At 47.6% G+C, this 17944-nt stretch overlaps 2 protein-coding genes across 2 annotated transcripts in view; one reads left to right on the forward strand and one right to left on the reverse strand.

Annotated features, from left to right (window-relative positions):
• Positions 1 to 17944, reverse strand: part of COL5A3 (collagen type V alpha 3 chain) — a 60084-nt gene that overhangs the window by 37556 nt on the left and 4584 nt on the right. The window lies entirely within an intron of this gene.
• Positions 1585 to 7692, forward strand: RDH8 (retinol dehydrogenase 8). Its single transcript, XM_025985681.2, has 6 exons — positions 1585 to 1687; positions 4563 to 4724; positions 5307 to 5486; positions 6637 to 6730; positions 7075 to 7258; positions 7365 to 7692. Exons 1-6 carry the CDS (start codon positions 1585 to 1587, stop codon positions 7578 to 7580), a joined length of 939 nt encoding a protein of 312 aa, XP_025841466.2. The 3' UTR covers positions 7581 to 7692.

Here is a 17944-nt window from a genome sequence, read left to right on the forward strand (position 1 = left end):
GAGCCCTGGGCCGGGAGCGGGGCCCTTCTTGCCTCACCCCACCGTGGAGGAAGAGGGTCACTCCCTCCCAGCCTTAGAATTCGAGGTCCCAGAATTACCCCAAACCCTTTCCTCCTAACAGGCTCCCTCAGCGGGGATCTTAGCCTCGTTCAAACCTTCAACCTCTATCTAGGCTCTGGAATTAAAGCCTTCAGCTTTATGCCGAATCTTTTCTATCTCACCCAGACCTCCAAATGGGGTCCCAGCAGGACGCCAAATTTTCACCCACTTACCTTACCCTGGTGGCTTAGCCACACAATGGAGGGTACCAGCTTCATCCTAGGCCTTCCCTTCAGGTGTCTAAATAAAGAATCCTCTTCCCACCCCCAACTTCACACCAGATTACAAAGTGGGGTTCCCAGCCTTATCCCAAACCCTCATTTCTCCACCCAAATTCCAGAATTGGATGTCCTGGCCTCATCCCCAAACCCCTGACACAGATTCCAAAACACAGTTCTCAATTTCCCCCAAACTCTTAATCCAGAAAAAAAAAAAAAAAAAAAAAAAAAAAAGTCCCATCTCCACCCCTAGCACTCTTCTGACTCAGGTCCCCAGATGGGTGCCCTAGCCCCAATTCCAAATGTTCACATATGCCCCCATTAAATGAGGGAGTCTGGCCCTACTTCAAAGCAGGGCAGTGCCTTAGGGAGAGGTGGATATCTGCCATTCCTGGGGTGAGGTATAGCTGCCCCTCACCCTACCGGGACCCCCCACTGTGAACCTTCCTTCCCGCCAAGGGGTCACATGGAGCTGTCTCTGCAATTGAACAAGCACAGACTTGTGGGATCTGAGGCAGCTTCTGCAGGGAGGGACCTACGGGGCGTATCCTGGGCCCTGAACTGCCCCACCATGGGGAAGAGAGAGAACCCGGCAGTGTCTCCCTCCCAGCCTCTAGCTTCATGGACAAAGAGTCTCTATGTCTCTGGAGAGGAGGGGTGGGGCCCCATCTGGCCTGAGGGTGAAATGGGGGCTGTGGGGTGCGGAGAAGAGAGGGAATCTCCCCAAGCTGCTCCCCCTCCCTCCTCAGGGACCTCAGAGGCTAAGACTTCTCCTGCTAAAAGATTCTCATAAAGATAGTGCCCTGCCCTGCCCTGCCTTGCTGAGAACTTCTTGTTGTCTGCTCCCATCTTCTGACATATCTATGCCCGTTCTCTTCTTTGAAAGGATCCTTCTAGGACCACACTCTCGGCCACTTTCTCTCATTCTCTCCCTCCCATCAGAGACTCTTTGCCCAGAATAGACAGGAAGAGAATGCCCCTGCTAATTCCCCCAGCCCTGAATGATTTACAATCACAATAAAAAGATCCTAGTTGTGAGTGTAGCAGAGGGAAATTTTTAACAGATAAAGGAAAGAGGCTATTTTGAGGTGAAAGGATTCCCCCCAGCTGCCTGCCCAGGGTCAGTTCAGAATTGGTGTCTCCCGAGGCCCCTTCCCCTTGCAGGGGATGAGCTGGAGGGTGTCCAGGAGGGGGCGGGTAAGGCAAGGATGGGTGCCGGGGAGTCAGGTGCTGGCCAGCAGAGGTCACCCTCCGGGGAGGGATCAACATGGCTGACGCACCCCGGACTGTACTGATTTCAGGCTGCTCCTCGGGAATTGGCCTGGAGCTCGCGGTGCAGCTGGCTCATGACCCCAGGCAGCGCTACCGAGGTTAGAAGCCCAGGGTGGGGCCGGGAGGGGCAAGGGTGGGCATGGCTTCTGAGGACCTTCATCCCTCCTGGCACCATTTCCACTAGCCTATGCCCCTCAGCTGTATTTGTGGGTTTGAGGAGGCCACACGGAGGCCCCCTTCCCCCCTCTACTCATGAATCCTCGCCTCGTCCAACAAATATTTCCTAGTGCACCTACTGGGTGCTAGGCACTGTTCTAGGTGCTGGAAACACAGCTGTGAACAAAACAGACAGAAAGCTCTGCCCTCAGCAGTGGTGTAGCGAGGGAAGACAGACCATAAACAGATTTTGAAAATTGTATATCTAGTGCTAAAAAGTGCTAAGAAACAAAATAAAGTAAGGGTGAGGTATGGTAGGAAGTAGGGTGTGTGTGTGTGTGTGTGATATTTTTAAAAGGACTGGTGGGGAGGGCTTCCCAAAGGTTGCACTTAAGCATTCCCTAGGACTACCCTCCCCCGCCCCTCCCCAGATTACTCCTCCAAGATAAGCCTCTTAAGTGACTCTGACCTTGGGGGCTTAAGGGGGAAGCCTCTAAGACTAAGGACTTAGCCTCCTGAAACTGGAGCAAATTGCCCTAGTCTGCACTCCACACATGGGAACCCCTGACCCAGAGCAGCTGGAGCTGAAGTAGGCAAAGGGAGGAGGTTGCAGGGAGCAAGGGAATTGCCCCAGTTGGCAGAGCTGCTTCTCCCAACCCTCTGCCCTCTGGCTTAGAGACACACACAGCTTTGGATGTGACAGACTGAGTGCCAGTGTGCAGGGAAGCAGTCGTGCTGTGTGTGTCCCTGTGGACAGACAGACGAGTGCATAAAACTGCTGAAGGATGTTTATTGGGTGCTTACTATGTGCCAGGTTCCGATCTAAGTGTTGTGCATCTTGTAAGTCATTTAATTCCCATATCACTCCTATGAGGTGGCCACTGACGTTAGCCCCATCTTAGAAATGAGGAAACTGAGGCAAAGAGTGCCAAAGATCCTTGCCCAACGTCACCTCACTGGAAAGTGGCAGAGCCTGGATTTGAACCCAGGCAACACAGTGCCTGGGGCCGCACTTGTCACTCTATGTGGATGCATGCGGTCCCATTCATCCGTGCAACACACATGAATCACAAAGGCCCACAGACAATATGAAAATGTCCACCAGGGTCGTGCATGTACGATTGTGGGCACACGCATGAAGGATACAAACATGTATACAAGGGTTTGAGCTCAGTCCTCCAACAAATCCAGGTTCAATTCTCAGTTCTAACACTTCCTAGGGCTGGGACAAGCAAGGAACTTCATCTCGGTGTGTTAATCTCTATGACAGGGATAATCACTTTACTTATTCTGGCTACTATTGCTAAAGAACAAATCATTCCAAAATTTCTGGTGTAATAGAACAATGATAATCATCTATCTCTCATGGCTTAAAAGTCATAAATTTGGAAAGGCACGACTTGGCAGTTCTGGGTCAGGACTAAAGGCTACAGCTAGGGACACCTGGGTGGCGCAGCAGTTTAGGGCCTGCCTTTGGCCCAGGGCGCGAATCTGGAGACCCAGGATCGAATCCCATGTCGGGCTCCCGGTGCATGGAGCCTGCTTCTCCCTCTGCCTGTGTCTCTGCCTCTCTCTCTCTCTCTCTCTCTCTCTCTCTGTGTGTGACTATCATAAATAAATAAAAATTTAAAAAAAATAAATAAAGGCTACAGCTAGAGCAGTGGGGGCTAATTACAGGCCTGGACCGACATGTCTCTTCCTTCTAGTGATGTCAGGTCTTCTCCACGTGGTCTCTCTCTCTGGCTAGCTTGGGCTTCCTCCCATCATGACAGCCTCGGGATAACTGGGCTGCTACCAGGCAGCTGAGAATTTTAAGAATGAGCATTACAGGGGTGCTCTGGTGGCTCAGTCAGTTGAGCATCCAGCTCTTGATTTCAGGTCACATCATGGTCTCAGGGCTGTGAGATCGAGCCCTGCATCGGGCTCCACACTCAGTGTGGAATCTGCTTGGGATTTTCTCTCTTTCTCTCTCTCTCTCTTTCTCTTTCTCTCTCTCTCAAATAAATAAGTCTTTAAAAAAAAAATAAAGAGTGAACATTACAGCAAACAAGGCAGAAACTGCAATACCTTTTCTGACCTAATCCCAGAAGCCACACAATGTTACTTTGACCATATCCTATTGATTCCCAGCTAGACAGAAGATTCAAGGAGAGGGAAATGAGATTTTATGTCTTAAGGGGGAGCAGCAAAGTTCTCAAAGAGCATCTGTGACGAAAGATGTTGTGGCCATCTTTGGAAAATAAGTCAGTTGCCTAATCATAGGGTTCTTGTGAGGATTAGAGACAGTGCTTATTAAAGTGGTTAGCATAAAAGTGGTTAGCATAAAAGTGTTTGGCACATTGTAGATATTCAATAAATTGACATTTCTGTGGATGATGTAAATGCGGCTGGTTGTATTTGCGTGTACACACAATGCACATACATTGACTCTAAGTGTATATACATTTCTTTTCTCAAGGCAGTAAGTTCTTTATTTATGTTATTGTCTTACTTACTAGACTATAAATTCTGTGAAGGCAGGGACTTTGCCTATCTTATTTCATGCAATAGTCTCAGCACCTACGATACGGCATAGTGTACACTAAGTAGATGCTCAGTAAGTGTTGGCTGGAGGGATGGAGCAACAGGAGGATGGATGAAAGTACATCTAAGTGTATGTACACAATATGCATTTTTGTTTGTGTAGTGACCATAAGTATATAAATGTGTGGGTCTCCATCCCTCTGTGACTGCTCATGCAAGATCACGGAAATATGTAAATGAATGCACAGGGAAAAGGAACCCAGTGCTTGCTCCAACTCTGCTTTCTGTCCCCAGTGGTGGCCACCATGAGGGATCTGGGAAAGAAGGGGACCCTGGAGACAGCTGCTGGGGAAGCTTTGGGACAGACCCTTACTGTGGCCCAGCTGGACGTGTGCAGTGAAGAGTCAGTGGCGCAGTGTCTCAGCTGCATCCAGGGAGGGGAAGTGGATGTGCTGGGTGAGACTGAACAGCCCCTGGGATCACCCCCCCTTCCCTGACCTAAGCACAGATCCTGGTAAATCCTTAGTAAATTTTCTCCAGTCTGAACACCAGCCTTCTGGCTTCACCAGCAACCTCTAGCCCTAGACAGAAGGGGTAGACAAGCTGGCCAAAAGCTCAGGGTACCAGTTTATTTAGGATACAAGAAATAGATTGAGTCCTGGGGGGTAGGGTGGATTTTATTGAATAGGACACCTAGCATTTGGGGAAGACCATATGTATGGGGAAAGTTACTTTGATGAGTCATTTAGGGAAGGGAGCATGATGAAGAAGCAACACATGATCCCCAAAGGCCTTCTAAGGAGGGTTGGTGTGGCTTTTTTGATGCAAATTGGGGTTAGAGCTGAATTGCTCTTGCATTAAGGGAAGTCAGCTCCCAGCAGCCCTTCTCCCAACCCAGGGTTCAGGTCCCCATAACAAATACTAAACTATATGTGAAGATCATCAAGGCTCAGCATTTGTCCACTCAAGATAAGTCCCTAGAAGAGTGACACCAAAAGGGTTGGAGAACCTCAAAGTAACCTTTAGTCCTTTCCTTAGTGAATAATGCTGGAGTAGGCCTGGTGGGGCCCCTGGAGGGGCTCAGCCTAGCTGCCATGCAGAACGTCTTGGATACCAACTTTTTCGGGGCTGTCCGTCTGGTCAGAGCTGTCCTTCCTGGCATGAAGAGAAGGAGGAAGGGCCACATTGTGGTGATCAGCAGTGTCATGGGGCTGCAGGGTAAGCCCTGGGGATGTCTCCCTGGGAATCCTCTTAGTATCTGACCCTCCCCAGGCTGGAAGAATGGCAAATAGGTTTTCGCTCATATTCCAAAAGAGCCTGTGTTGAGAAGGATTCTGAAACTCTGTAGGAAACATCTCCGGATTAGATTGCCATGCTCCAAGAATAGGCAGTAGTGTTATGAATGCTGCCAATGGCCATCCACACCCAGCATCCACCCTACTTCCAGACACTTCTAAAAAATCTTTCCCAATAATCTCCCCCAAACCAAAGGAACCATCAGAACTCCTTTTTTTTTTTTTTTTTTTTTTTTTTTTAAGTAGGCTTCACAGGCATGGAGCCCAACATGGGGCTCGAACTCACAATCCTGAGATCAAGACTTGAGCTGAGATCAAGAGTCAGACGCTTAACCAACTAAGCCATCCAGGCACCTAGAACTCCTTTCCTATGACATATTCTCACCAAATACTTCCAACCAAGCCCCAGAGACATCTAGCTTTGGGGCTCTGGGGTTCTGCAGAATAAGAGAGCAGTGATTGTTTAGTGATGTCTGCTATTGGCCTACTATGGAGGTCACCTATTTGCCATCCATGCTCCTGGGTCTTTCCTCCTTGAACCCCTCTACATTCCCTCCCTCCTCCCCATGAAAATTCCCTGGGATCTGACCCCTGCTCAGCAGCCACCTGAAGAATCCACCTTATTTGTTACCCTGTCATGGGGAATCTGTGGCTACCACTCAGTCCCATCCCTCTGGCCCCTCTTCCAGCTGTACCTCCTGACCTCAGGGGCCACATTCACTCTCAATCAGGACAAATAAGAATCACTAAATAAGACTTGCCCTCAGGGACCCTGGCAATCCCATGCTCAAGTGGCCAAGAGTTTTAAAGGATGGAGGGAAGTAGGGTTTTCCAGGGCTAAGGCAAAAGGAGCATGTGGCACCCCAAAATCACCTCATCCTGAGCATATGGACTCATCCTTCAGCATAGGCTTCCATCACACATACATATACTCATCATGTTGACCTTAGATATCCCTCATTCTGATCTTCAAACCCTTTCTGCTCTGTCTCCTGAAGACCCCATATCCCTCTAGACCCACAATCCCATCGCCCAGACCCCAAAGGGCCCCCAACCTCCTCCAATCCTCTCAGGTGTCGTGTTCAACGAAATCTATGCAGCCTCCAAGTTTGCCCTGGAGGGATTCTTCGAAAGTCTGGCTGTCCAGCTGCTGCAGTTCAACATCTTGTGAGGCGGGCATTTGGGTCGTCAAAGGGAAATGGGAGACAGTGATGGGAAAGATGAGGGAAGGGGAGGCAGTGAGGGGAAGTGGGCTGGGAAGGCAGGGATGGTGGGAAAACAAGGCAGTGGTGAGAAAGTGGAATCAGGAATGAGGGAAATGGAGTTATTAGAAGAGGGTGGAGCAGTATTGGCGGGGGAGGGGGGGGTGCAGTGGAGGGGCTGAGGGAACCAGGAAGGATGAAGTAATGATGAGAAAAATGGGGGGAGCGAAGGGGGAGAGGGACACTAGTGGGGCAGTGACTGGGTTGGGGTACCAGACCCCCTACCCCTATCCGTGTCCGTGTCCCCAGCATCACCCTGGTGGAACCTGGCCCGGTGGCCACTGACTTTGAGGGGAAGCTCCTGGAACAGGTTTCCACAACCGAGTTCCCAGACACTGACCCTGACACCCTGCACTACTTCCGGGATATCTACCTCCCTGCCTCCAGGGAGCTTTTTCGCTCTGTGGGACAGAGCCCACAGGAGGTGGCCCAGGTGAGTAGGGAACCCAGAGCCCCAAAATATGGCTCAAGTATGTGAGGGTGCCCCACCCTGGAAACCCCCCTCCCTGAATCCAAGAGCTCAGGGCTCCACCCCATAGGTCATTGTCAAGGTCATCGACTCAGCCAGACCACCCCTGCGCCGACAGACCAACGCCCGCTACACTCCGCTGGCTGCGCTCAAGGCTGTGGACCCTTCAGGCAGCCTGTACGTGCGCACCACCCACTGCCTGCTCTTCCGCTGGACACGCCTCCTCAACCTTGGCCTTCGATGCCTGGCCTGTGGCTGCCTCCGCTTCCGAATATGGCCCCGGTGAGCAGAGAGCCTCACCCAACCGTCCCCACCTCTGAACGCCCAGGCCTTTTCAGTTTACACCCATCTCCAAGGCCAGGACAGATCCTTCTCTCCTTCCTTCCTTTCTTCCTCCCTTCCTCCCTTCCTCTCCTCTCTCTGCAGACTCTGCCTGCCCCACTCTGTGCCTAGGCATTGCTGAGATCCCAGAAATCCCTCAGCCTCCACACACACACCCCTCCCTGGTCAGGGCTGAGGAGTCCAGAGCAAGGAGCTGGTGTTGTGTCTGGGAAGGCAATGGAGGCTTCCTGGAGGAAGGAACATTGTTGCTGGACCTTGAAAGATAAGATAGACTGCCTCATTCAACCTCTGGAATTGATTATCCTGGGCCTGGGAATACAAGGATGATCTAAAACCCCCTCCACATAGAACTGAGTTGACTAGGTCAACTTTTCTGGTCACATATTCCATCAGCAAAATGTTTGTGCACTCACCAGCAGTGCATGTATGTTTTTTCATAAAACATATATTTGTAACCACTAGCAATCACTATATTAAATATTTAATAAAGCTCAATTTCTTATGTCTAAATAAAAAAATTAAAAATCAATAAGGTTTACTTCACATACATTAGAATGGCTACTATAAATAAACCAAGCAAAAAAAAAAAAAAAAAAGCAAACAAAAACTCCAGAAAATAACAAGTATTGACAAGGATGTAGAGAAATTGGAGCCCATAGATATTGCTGGTGAGAATGTAAAATGGCGAGATCACTCTGGAAAATAGTATAGTAGTTCCTCAAAAAAATGAAACAGATTTATCATGTGAGCCAGCAATTTCCTTTCAGGGTATTAACCAAAAGAATTGAAAGCAGGATCTCAAAGAGATAGCTGCACACCCATGTACATAGCAGCATTATTCACAATGGCCAAAAGGCGGAAGCAACCCCATCCACATGTCCAACAACAGAAGACTGGATGAACTCAATGAAGTATATCCACACGATGGAATATTATTCAGCCTTAAAAAGGGAGTCAATTCCAACATCTGCTACAACATGAATAAACCTTGAGGATATTTATGCTCAGTGAAATAAGGCAGATAGAAAAAGGACAAATATTGTCTGATTCCACTTGGATGAAGTCCCTAAAGGAGTCAAATCCATAGAGACAGGAAGTAGATGGTGGGAGCCAGGAGGGATGGGGAGTCAATATTTAGTGGGCACAGAGTTGGAATTTTGCAAGATAAAAGAGTTCTGTGGATGGATGGTGGTCATCCAACAATGTGAATGGACTTGATATTAACGAACTATACGGTCAAAAATAGCTAAAATGGTAAATTTTGTGTTATGTATTTCTTATCCCAGTTTTTAAAATTTAAAAAAGCAATAGGGGTCCTACTGATGCTCCCAAGAGAGTGCTCCCAAGTTTCTTGGCCCTCATGGAGAGTTTGGAAGCCAGTGGAGTCTAGGTGTAAATGTTGATTCTGCCTCTTGTTCACCAGGTGACCCTGGGCAGGTGACTTCCTGGTGTCATCATCTGGAAAACAGAGCTAACAATACAACACTGAAATGACAGGAAAAGCACCCTGCACTGTTTTCCATTTCACTTGGAGTTTTTGCTGTGGTTCATGTCTAGCCACCACCTTGGAATGCCAGGCTCCCAGCGAAGGTGTTTTAATTAACATTTGCTCTTGCAGCCTTACTAGATAAATAGAGGCCCTCAGAACCTGCCCAGTTCATAAACGGGGGAGCCGAGCTGTCCAGAGCAGAGCGGAGGGGCAGGAATCAAGCCTAAGTCTGTCCACCTCAGTCTATGCTAGTCCTCATGAATCTCCAGTAACTTCTAGGAAAAGAGAAGCTGATTCCAGGGCCCATGAAAGAGATCTCTTTGAGTCAGTGAAGAGATAATGGGGCTACTTAATATTTTTAGCAAAATGAACCCACCTGTGCTCTCCCCGACATTAGATTCTTGAAGCAATGTTGAAACACCTGCAAAAGAATGTAGATCCTGGGATCCCTGGGTGGCGCAGCGGTTTGGCGCCTGCCTTTGGCCCAGGGCGCGATCCTGGAGACCCGGGATCGAATCCCACGTCGGGCTCTCGGTGCATGGAGCCTGCTTCTCCCTCTCCCTCTGCCTGTGTCTCTACCTCTCTCTCTCTATCATAAATAAATAAAAAAAAAAAAAAAAAAAAAGAATGTAGATCCTGACGATGGTTGCACAGCCTTATGACTATACCAAAACCACTGAATCGTGTGCTTTAAAAGGACAAATTTTATGGCATATGAATTATATCTCAACTTAAAATTTAAAAACATTTTTAAAAAGAATATATGAATCACACGTTTGTAAGAGGTCATTGGTTTGCCTCAGGAGGTTCACCCAAGGATTCTATCAGTCAGTTTCCTCCACATTTGGTTTTTTGGTTATGTTTGGGTTCTGCCAATAGGAGGCATCAGTGGGAGGTGAGAAGATGGATGGAGAAAAGCCAAAGTATTTGTCCCCTAAATTCCCTCTATGGGGGTCACTGCATCAGCAGCATCTCTCCATCTGAGGCCCCAGCTCAGTTTCTGAGAGTCACTCCCTCCCTTTGCCCCTTTCAGCTAAAATGGTGAGGAGATCCCACAAATGCCAGCAAGATGACACTCCACTGTCCTCCACAGGGCTACACATCTTCTGTCTTCACCTTTGTAATCACCCCTGTCTTCACCGATCCCCAAAATACCCACTCTGAGTGAACTATCTCTTTCCACCCAGCACTCTGACTGAGGTAATGTATGAAAGAGCAGGGGAGCAAAGTGCATACCCACTAATCCACCATCAGATTTCACCATTAGAACATTATTGAGATTTGCTGCCTGCCTTACCCCAAAGGTCTCCACTATCCTGAATTCTATGTCCAACATTCCCTTGTTTTTCAAGAAACTCCCTTAAATAAATTATTTTAAAAGACAAATTTGGGGCACCTGGGTGTCTCAGTCAGTTAAGGGTCTACTTTTGGTTCAGGTCATGATGTCAGGATCTGGGATCAAGTCCCTTGGGGCATCATCAGGCTCCCTGCTCAGCAAGGGAATCTGCTTCTCCCTCTCCCTCTCCTCCCAGCTGATGCAAGCTCTCTCTCTCTCTCTCTCTCCCCCCTCTGTCAAATAAATAAATAATATATATATATTTTTTTAATACAGAGAGCATACAATCAGGGGGAGCTGCAAAGGGAGGGGGAGAAGTAGGCTCCCTACTGAACAAGGAGCCCAACGTAGGGTTTGATCCCAGGACACACATCCCAAAGACAGACCAACTGAGCCACCCAGGCACCACAAAGAAATAAAATCTTAAAAAATGAAAATAAAAAAGACAAATTTATCTTCTTGCCAAGAAGGAAAAGCCATCATAGTCACCATATGTGAAGCCAAACTCAATAATTATTTACAGGTGAAGCATACAGTTTTCCAAACCCCATACTCATAGACTCTTGGAGTGAGAAAATACCAGACCTTCTCTCTCAGATTCCCTTGCAGCTAGGGAGTGGGCATGTGACCCCAATTTTACTCAGCAGATGCACAGGATTTAAATTTGAGAAACCACCACCCAAAAGAGGAGGGATCAGGAAAGGAAGGTATCAGAGGGACAGGGGCATTGAGATTGCCCAGGGTGGCCACTGAAGGTCAGAGCTGCCAGCTGGTTTCAGGAGAATGACTTAAACTGCGGCCTTAGCTGCTGCCTTTCACCCCTTCACCCCTACTTTGTCCTTTTCAATCTTCAAAGCCTGGTAATTTCATTAGTCCTCAATATCCAGAAAAATTCCTTTGTGGCTTAAACCACCCTGAGTTAGTTTCTGTTGCCTATAAGGAAGAATCGCCACCAATCCAGATGGCAACATAAAAACAAACGCAGTGGTGGAGGGGGGACCGTTATTATATTCCAGCTGGATGCTATATTCTTCTGGATTCCAGAAGGTGTTGAAGACACACCCTCTACCTTCCCCATCTTAGCAAAGATAAGTCTGTTCTAGTTGCTCATTCCAAAAATCTTGGAGTCCCTACTTCCTCTCTCTCATACCTCAGCGCTAATTAGATCCTGTTCACTTGACCTGCAAAATATATGCAGAACCAACCATTTTGCCACACCTTCTGGGCCCCCACCCTGATCCAACAGCCATCCTTTCTCACCTGGAGTGTTGCACCAGCCCCCTCCCCCTTCCCCCCTTCCACACTTGCCTCCCCCTATAATCCATTCTCCTCATAACAGCCCAGAAGATCCTTTCAAAACAGCTTTTCTTTTTTTTTTTTTATAAAGATTTTTTTTTAATTTTTTTTAATTTTTACTTATTTATGATAGTCACAGAGAGACAGAGAGAGAGGCAGAGACACAGGCAGAGGGAGAAGCAGGCTCCATGCAGTGGGAGCCTGATGTGGGATTAGATCCCAGGTCTCCAGGATCGCGCCCTGGGCCAAAGGCAAGCGCCAAACCACTGCGCCACCCAGGGATCCCCAAAAACAGCTTTTCAATAGATAAAATGCTCAGTGTTTTTAAAAATCAATATATATATGCGTATATGTATGTATAAAAGAATCTTAAAAACAATTCTCCCAACCTCCTCTTTCCCTCAATTCCTGACCCCTCCTCCATCTCGAATTATCTAACCAGATTTTCTTTCTAATTATACTAGAAAAAAAAAACCCTGAAAATTGGATAAGCAAACTGTAGTATATACATACAAAGGAATGTTATTCAACCTTAAAAATGAAGAAAATTCTGGCACATGCTGCAACATGGGTGAACCTTGAAGGCATTATGCCAAGTGATACAAGCCAGACACAAAAGGACAAATACATTGTACAATTCCATTTATGTAAGGTACATAGAATATGCAAATTCATAGACAAAAAATAAAACAATGGTTTAAAGAGGCTGGGCAGGTGGAAATGGGAAGTTAGTGCTTAACAGGGACAGAGGTTCAGTTTGGGAAGATGGGACATTCTAGAGATGGTCGGCGGGGAAGGCTGAACAGTGATGCAAATGTGCTTGGTACCATTTAACTGTACACTTGAAAATGGTTAAAATGGTAAGTTTCGTGCTCAGATTTTACCGCAATTTAAAAAATAAATATGACAAAAATAAATAAATAAAAAATAAAAAAATAAATATGGAGTATTTTGACGGGAAAATAGAATACATATGTGTGTATACATATATATTTAACTTTTCCCAAAAAAGCAGCATACTATATACACCGAAATGTGAACTTTAGTTCTTTCCTTGAATAATATGTCTTGGAAGTGTTTTCATATCATCCCAAGCAGACATCCTCATTCTTTTGCACAGCTGCAATATATTCCGTTGTGTAGATGGACAATAATTTATGCAACTGGTCCTGTGCTGATGAATCTTTGGGCTCTCTCCAGTCTTTTCCTATTATATAAACGGCTGCAATGAATAACCTTGTGTGCGTACATCATTTCACACATGTGCAGGCATTTCTGTCATGGGATTACTTGGCCAAAGAAACTATGCATTTGTAATTTTTATGAATATTCTCAAATTCATCTCTATTGGAAAGGACTGATGTCCATATGTTAGCATGGTCACTTCCCCACAGCCTCACCACACTGCATAGTATTAGTCTTCTAAATTTTGGCCATTCTAATGGGTAAAAATTAGTATCTCCGATTTCTCTTATCTCAACTTGAATTTCTCTTATTATGAGTGAGGCTGACTGTCTTTTCAGACGTCAAAGAACTGTTTGTATTTCATTTTGTGTGAACATTCTGAGCACACGTTTTGCTCAGGTTTTTCTATTGGGTTGTTTATATTTTTATTATTAATTCCTAGAAACTCTTTACATATTATGGAGATTAGGGAGACTGTAATATGAAGTACACTTTTCCCCTATTTTTTTCAACTTTTCTGTGGTGTAAGTTAGCCTTATTTTTACGTCATGGAATTATTGATCCTTCTTATTGTTGTTACCTTTGGATTTCAAGTCAGAGTAACAACAGACCTACCCAGACTGATTCTGTTAAAACAGAAAAATAATGTCACTCTTCTTTTCAAAATTCTCCAATGGTTCCGCCTCTTTCTTAGATTCAAATCCATAACTATGAGGCCTCCTACATGATCTGATCCTTGAATATAAATCTCAAATTATCACCCACTCTATCCGTTTCACCCACTTCATTCTAGGAACAGTGACCCCCTTACTATTTCTTAAATGCTCTATGCACATTCCTACTTCAGGGCCTTTTTAAAAAAGATTTTATTTATTTATTTATTTATGAGAGACATACAGAGAGAGGCTGAGACATAGGCAGAGGGAGAAGCAGGGGTCCCCACAGGGAGCCTGATGCAGAACTTGATCCCAGAACCCTGGGATCACGCCCTGAGCTGCCCTGAGCTGAAGGCAGACACTCAACCACCGAGTCACCCAAGCAGCCTCAGGGCCTTTGTATTTGCTGCTCCGACTGCTAGGAAGCTTTTCCCAGATAGCCACATAGCTCCTTCCTTCAGTTCAGCTTCTCAAAGGGGCCACAAGGTAGTACTCTCTCGCTGTGTCCCCTGAACCTGCTTTATTTCTCATCTGCTGATACATATTAGTTGTTTGTTTTTTGCTTGTCTCCCTCCACTAGAATGTCAACTCCATGGGGAGGAGACTTGTCTGCTGGATCACATCTCCAGCATCTACAAGAGTATGTGGTACACGGTAGATATCCAAATATCTGACAAATGAAAGAATGAGTGGGTAAATCAATGCGTCAAAATGAGACTCTCTGCGGCCTAAGAAGGATTTCAAAACCCCTTTCTTACCACTCCCCAAATCACCATGCCCCACCTCCCTTCCAGGTATTTGCAAGGGCTGTTCTCTCCCCCTGAAACAAAACCATCTTCTGTCTCCCACTCCTAACGCTTTACCTGATTACCCTTACTTTCCTGAGACTTTCAGGTCTCAGCCTAAATACTCCTTCCTCCAAGATGCCTTCTTTGACTCCACAGGCTGAATGGGTTATGACAGGTTTCTCTGGACCGTCATAGCTGCTTGTTTCTGGATGGTTTTTCCTGATCAGGCTGTCGGTTCTGTTGGGGCGCATATCACATGGCTCTCAGACCCAATAATCAACCCCAAATGTGATCCCTCCTCCTTAGCAAGTAACAAGCTTCCTCTGAAAAATTCTCACTGCGAGCCAGACCTCCTTGGACCGAGAGGAGAGGCATGTGATGGATGCCCTTAGGGATCAGGAAGCAAGGTCAGTTCCTGAAGCCTTTGGGGAACACAAGTGCATGATCAGAAGTCCTCAGGGCCAAGAAATGACCAGAGGAGCCTGGGCTGAGGCAGGAAGCGACCAAGCAGGGCACATCTTGGGGGTTTCCCCCAGGCTAAGACGCTCCTGACACCTCTGACCTGAGCAAGAAACCTTTCTGAGCTTTGGGATTTCCTCACCTGGAAAACGGAAGGGCTGCTGGCGAGTAAGTCCCTACTAAGTGTCAGAGCTCAAGTGTTTCATAAATGACAGCCATTCACTGAAATGTTGCTATGGGTATTATTCTCTGCCTCCTGGATCCTGCCCGGCCTTTCCCGGGAAGCTTTGGGCTGGAAGCCTGGAGAAGGAGGAAGCGAAAACAGGCCACACATCCCTGCAAAGCCGTCCCTCCCGCCCTGGCCTCCTTGCAGCAAACCCAGGGTCCCAGGGAGGGGAAGGCGGGCGGGATCTGAGCGGCGGTAGCAGCTGCTCTGGGCTCGCAGCCAACGTCCCCTCCCTCCGCCACCCGCATTCCTGCGGGAGGGGGCCGAGCGCTCCTCACCCCGGCTGGAGGCTCGCTGGCGCCCTCTCGCGGCCAAGTGCGAAAGGTTGAACTTGACCATTAACTGCTGCAGCGGCCCTAGGTGGGGCTCACAGCCCGTCTGCGACCCCCTACCCTCCTCAGGCTCCCTCTCACACACAGGTTCACGGAACTTGCTGTGTGATCTAAGGCAAGGCACTGAACCGCCCTATGCCTCGGTTTCCTAGCTGCACAGTTTCGAGCAGGACACTTCACCTGCTGGCGCCTGGGTTTTTCCATCTGCAAAGTGGGTCAGTGGGTCATTAGAATGAGCAGGTGAATGGGACGCCTGGGTGGCTCAGCAGTTGAGCATCTGTCTTTGATCCCGTGGTCCTGGGATCGAGTCCCACATCGGGCTCCCTGAAGGAGCCTGCTTCTCCCTCTGCCTGTGTCTCTGCTTCTCTCTCTGTGTGTGTCTGTCATGAATAAATAAAATCTTAAAAAAAAAAAAAAAGAAAAGAAAAGAAAAGAAAAAGGAATGAGCAGGTGAAGGCGGCTACAGTGAATACCCACTCCCCAGGGGGAAGGGGTTTCCATCCTGTTCACTGCTGTGTCTCCAGCATCTGCAACAAGGCCAGACATGCAGTGGGCGCCCACATTTATTTCATGTATTAGTTATTGAGCACATGCTTATTCTTCATTTAGGGGACCTGAGGCTGGGGCAGGGAGGAGCGGACAGACGTAGGAGATGTGAGCTCCTGTCACTCATTCACCCAATTTCGCCTACACCCATTTGTTCATTGGATGATAAAGCTCTATCACACCATGTTTTCAAAGTGTTTCCCACCTCCTCTGTTTCTCATTGGTACCCAAGGGCAATTTTTCCCCTCCTGGGCCCACCCTCAAGACAAAACTGAAACTAAAGGGAGCCTCAGGCCTGAGCATGTTTCAAAACAGAAGTACTGGTGGGGCAAGAGGGAGCCCAGACTGGACAGAAAGGTGGGAGGGATGTGGGTGGGATTGAGAATGAAACCCCTGCCACCTTTCACCTTTGGACAATGCCTTGCTGTGGACACCTAGGAGCCCCTGGGACAGAGAGGGGATGTGAACACCTGGTGTGGGGGCAAAGATGTGAAGGGGAGAGCTGCCCGCCAGCTGAGGGAGAGCTGAACAGAGCCAGCAGAGATTCCCTGAGAGCAGGGAACAGCCAGTGGAATATGCCACCCCAAGTAGACACCAGTGTTCTAGAACCTTCCAAATTAGCTCTCATCCGCTCCCCTGGTCCAGGTCTTATTTTGATTCTGTTGGTTCTTTGCTTCACAAGAGACTGTTTACCATGGACTCAAGAGCATCACCTGCAGCCTCACGGCTCACCTGCCTGGCACAGGGCAAGTTGCTTTCACTCACCAGGCCTCAGTTTCCTTATCTGTACAATAGATGGAAATTCTTACTCTAGCATAAAGGTGAGACATTTATGGCTCTTCTGTCGGTGCACGTAGAGCATGTAGAACAACACCTGGAACACACTAGGTGCTCAGTAAATGAGGAATAAATGACCAGATCCCACCTTCCCCCTTTGTTTCTAAAATACTTGGCTTTCCAATTCTCTACAAAACTAGAGTCTGGGAAGTGGGCACACATTGAACCTAATAAAAGGCTGTGAAGCTGAAGGGGGAAATGCACTTTAAGCCCTTAGTAAGTCCTCATTAAATGTCCACTCCACGGGGGCGGGGACTTTGTCTATTGTGGTCACCCCTGTGCTCCCAGCATGCTAAGGAGGGCTGTGCTCATAGCAAATACTTAATGAATCTTTGTTGGATAAATGTATATTATCATTGTTTTCGGGGAGATCTGGGGTTCTCCAATAAGCAAGACTCTCCAAGCTGGCAGTACCAGCTTCACTGAAAAAAAAAAAAAGAGAGAGAGAGAGACAGAAGAACCAGACAAACTTGTCTGCAACCCGTCTGCTTCTAAGAGACAGACACCACAAAGTGGTCCAACATCTTTAAAGGGCATATTAAACAGGCAGCGAAAATTATTTCGGAACAGAGAAAGCCTTCTTCCAGGAATGCCTCAAGCATGATGTGTTTTTGTCCCTGGTTTAATATGTATAATTTGCCTCTGGAAAAGGAGCCCAGAGAGCTTGGCATAATTTAAGAACAATGGACAATGGTCACAATTTACCAAGCATAATTATGCAGAAAGATCCGAAGCCCAGCAAGAGGATTTGACCTGTGCATTTTTGAGAAGGTTCCATTATGGCAGGTCCTGGGGCTGGATAGCTAAATGCCAAGGCTGCTCACGCTTGGTGCCGGGGAATGAAGATATAATGCCTGCACTGCCCCCCATTTGAGCAACTACCCCAGAAACTCACCAATTTCACAAGGGCAGGGGCGGGGACAATCCTGTTCCTGCCCTGACTGGTCAGTCCCAATCAAGCTCTGAGCCCAGTCTCCCAACCCCATGGCCTAGGGTCCTTGCTTAGAGAGGAATGCTTCAGGATAAGACCCCATGGGTCATGGGAAGGACAACTGCCCCCGCCACCACTGCTGGCCTCCAAGCGGGGAGCTCGTATATTTCCCTAGCTCTGCTGTTCCCAGCCCCTCCTCAGCTCGTTGGCTGGGGAGGGAGGAGCAG

This window comes from Vulpes vulpes, chromosome 9 (assembly GCF_048418805.1).
Source record: "Vulpes vulpes isolate BD-2025 chromosome 9, VulVul3, whole genome shotgun sequence".
In the NCBI taxonomy this organism is placed as follows: Eukaryota; Metazoa; Chordata; class Mammalia; order Carnivora; family Canidae; genus Vulpes; species Vulpes vulpes.

Excerpts from the sequence above, each read along its gene's own strand:
- RDH8 (XM_025985681.2), top strand. The coding sequence starts at position 1,585 with ATGGCTGACGCACCCCGGACTGTACTGATTTCAGGCTGCTCCTCGGGA. Across the intron at positions 6,731-7,074 it reads CTGCTGCAGTTCAACATCTT|CATCACCCTGGTGGAACCTG; the intron begins GTGAGGCGGGCA and ends CCGTGTCCCCAG. Across the intron at positions 7,259-7,364 it reads GCCCACAGGAGGTGGCCCAG|GTCATTGTCAAGGTCATCGA; the intron begins GTGAGTAGGGAA and ends TCCACCCCATAG.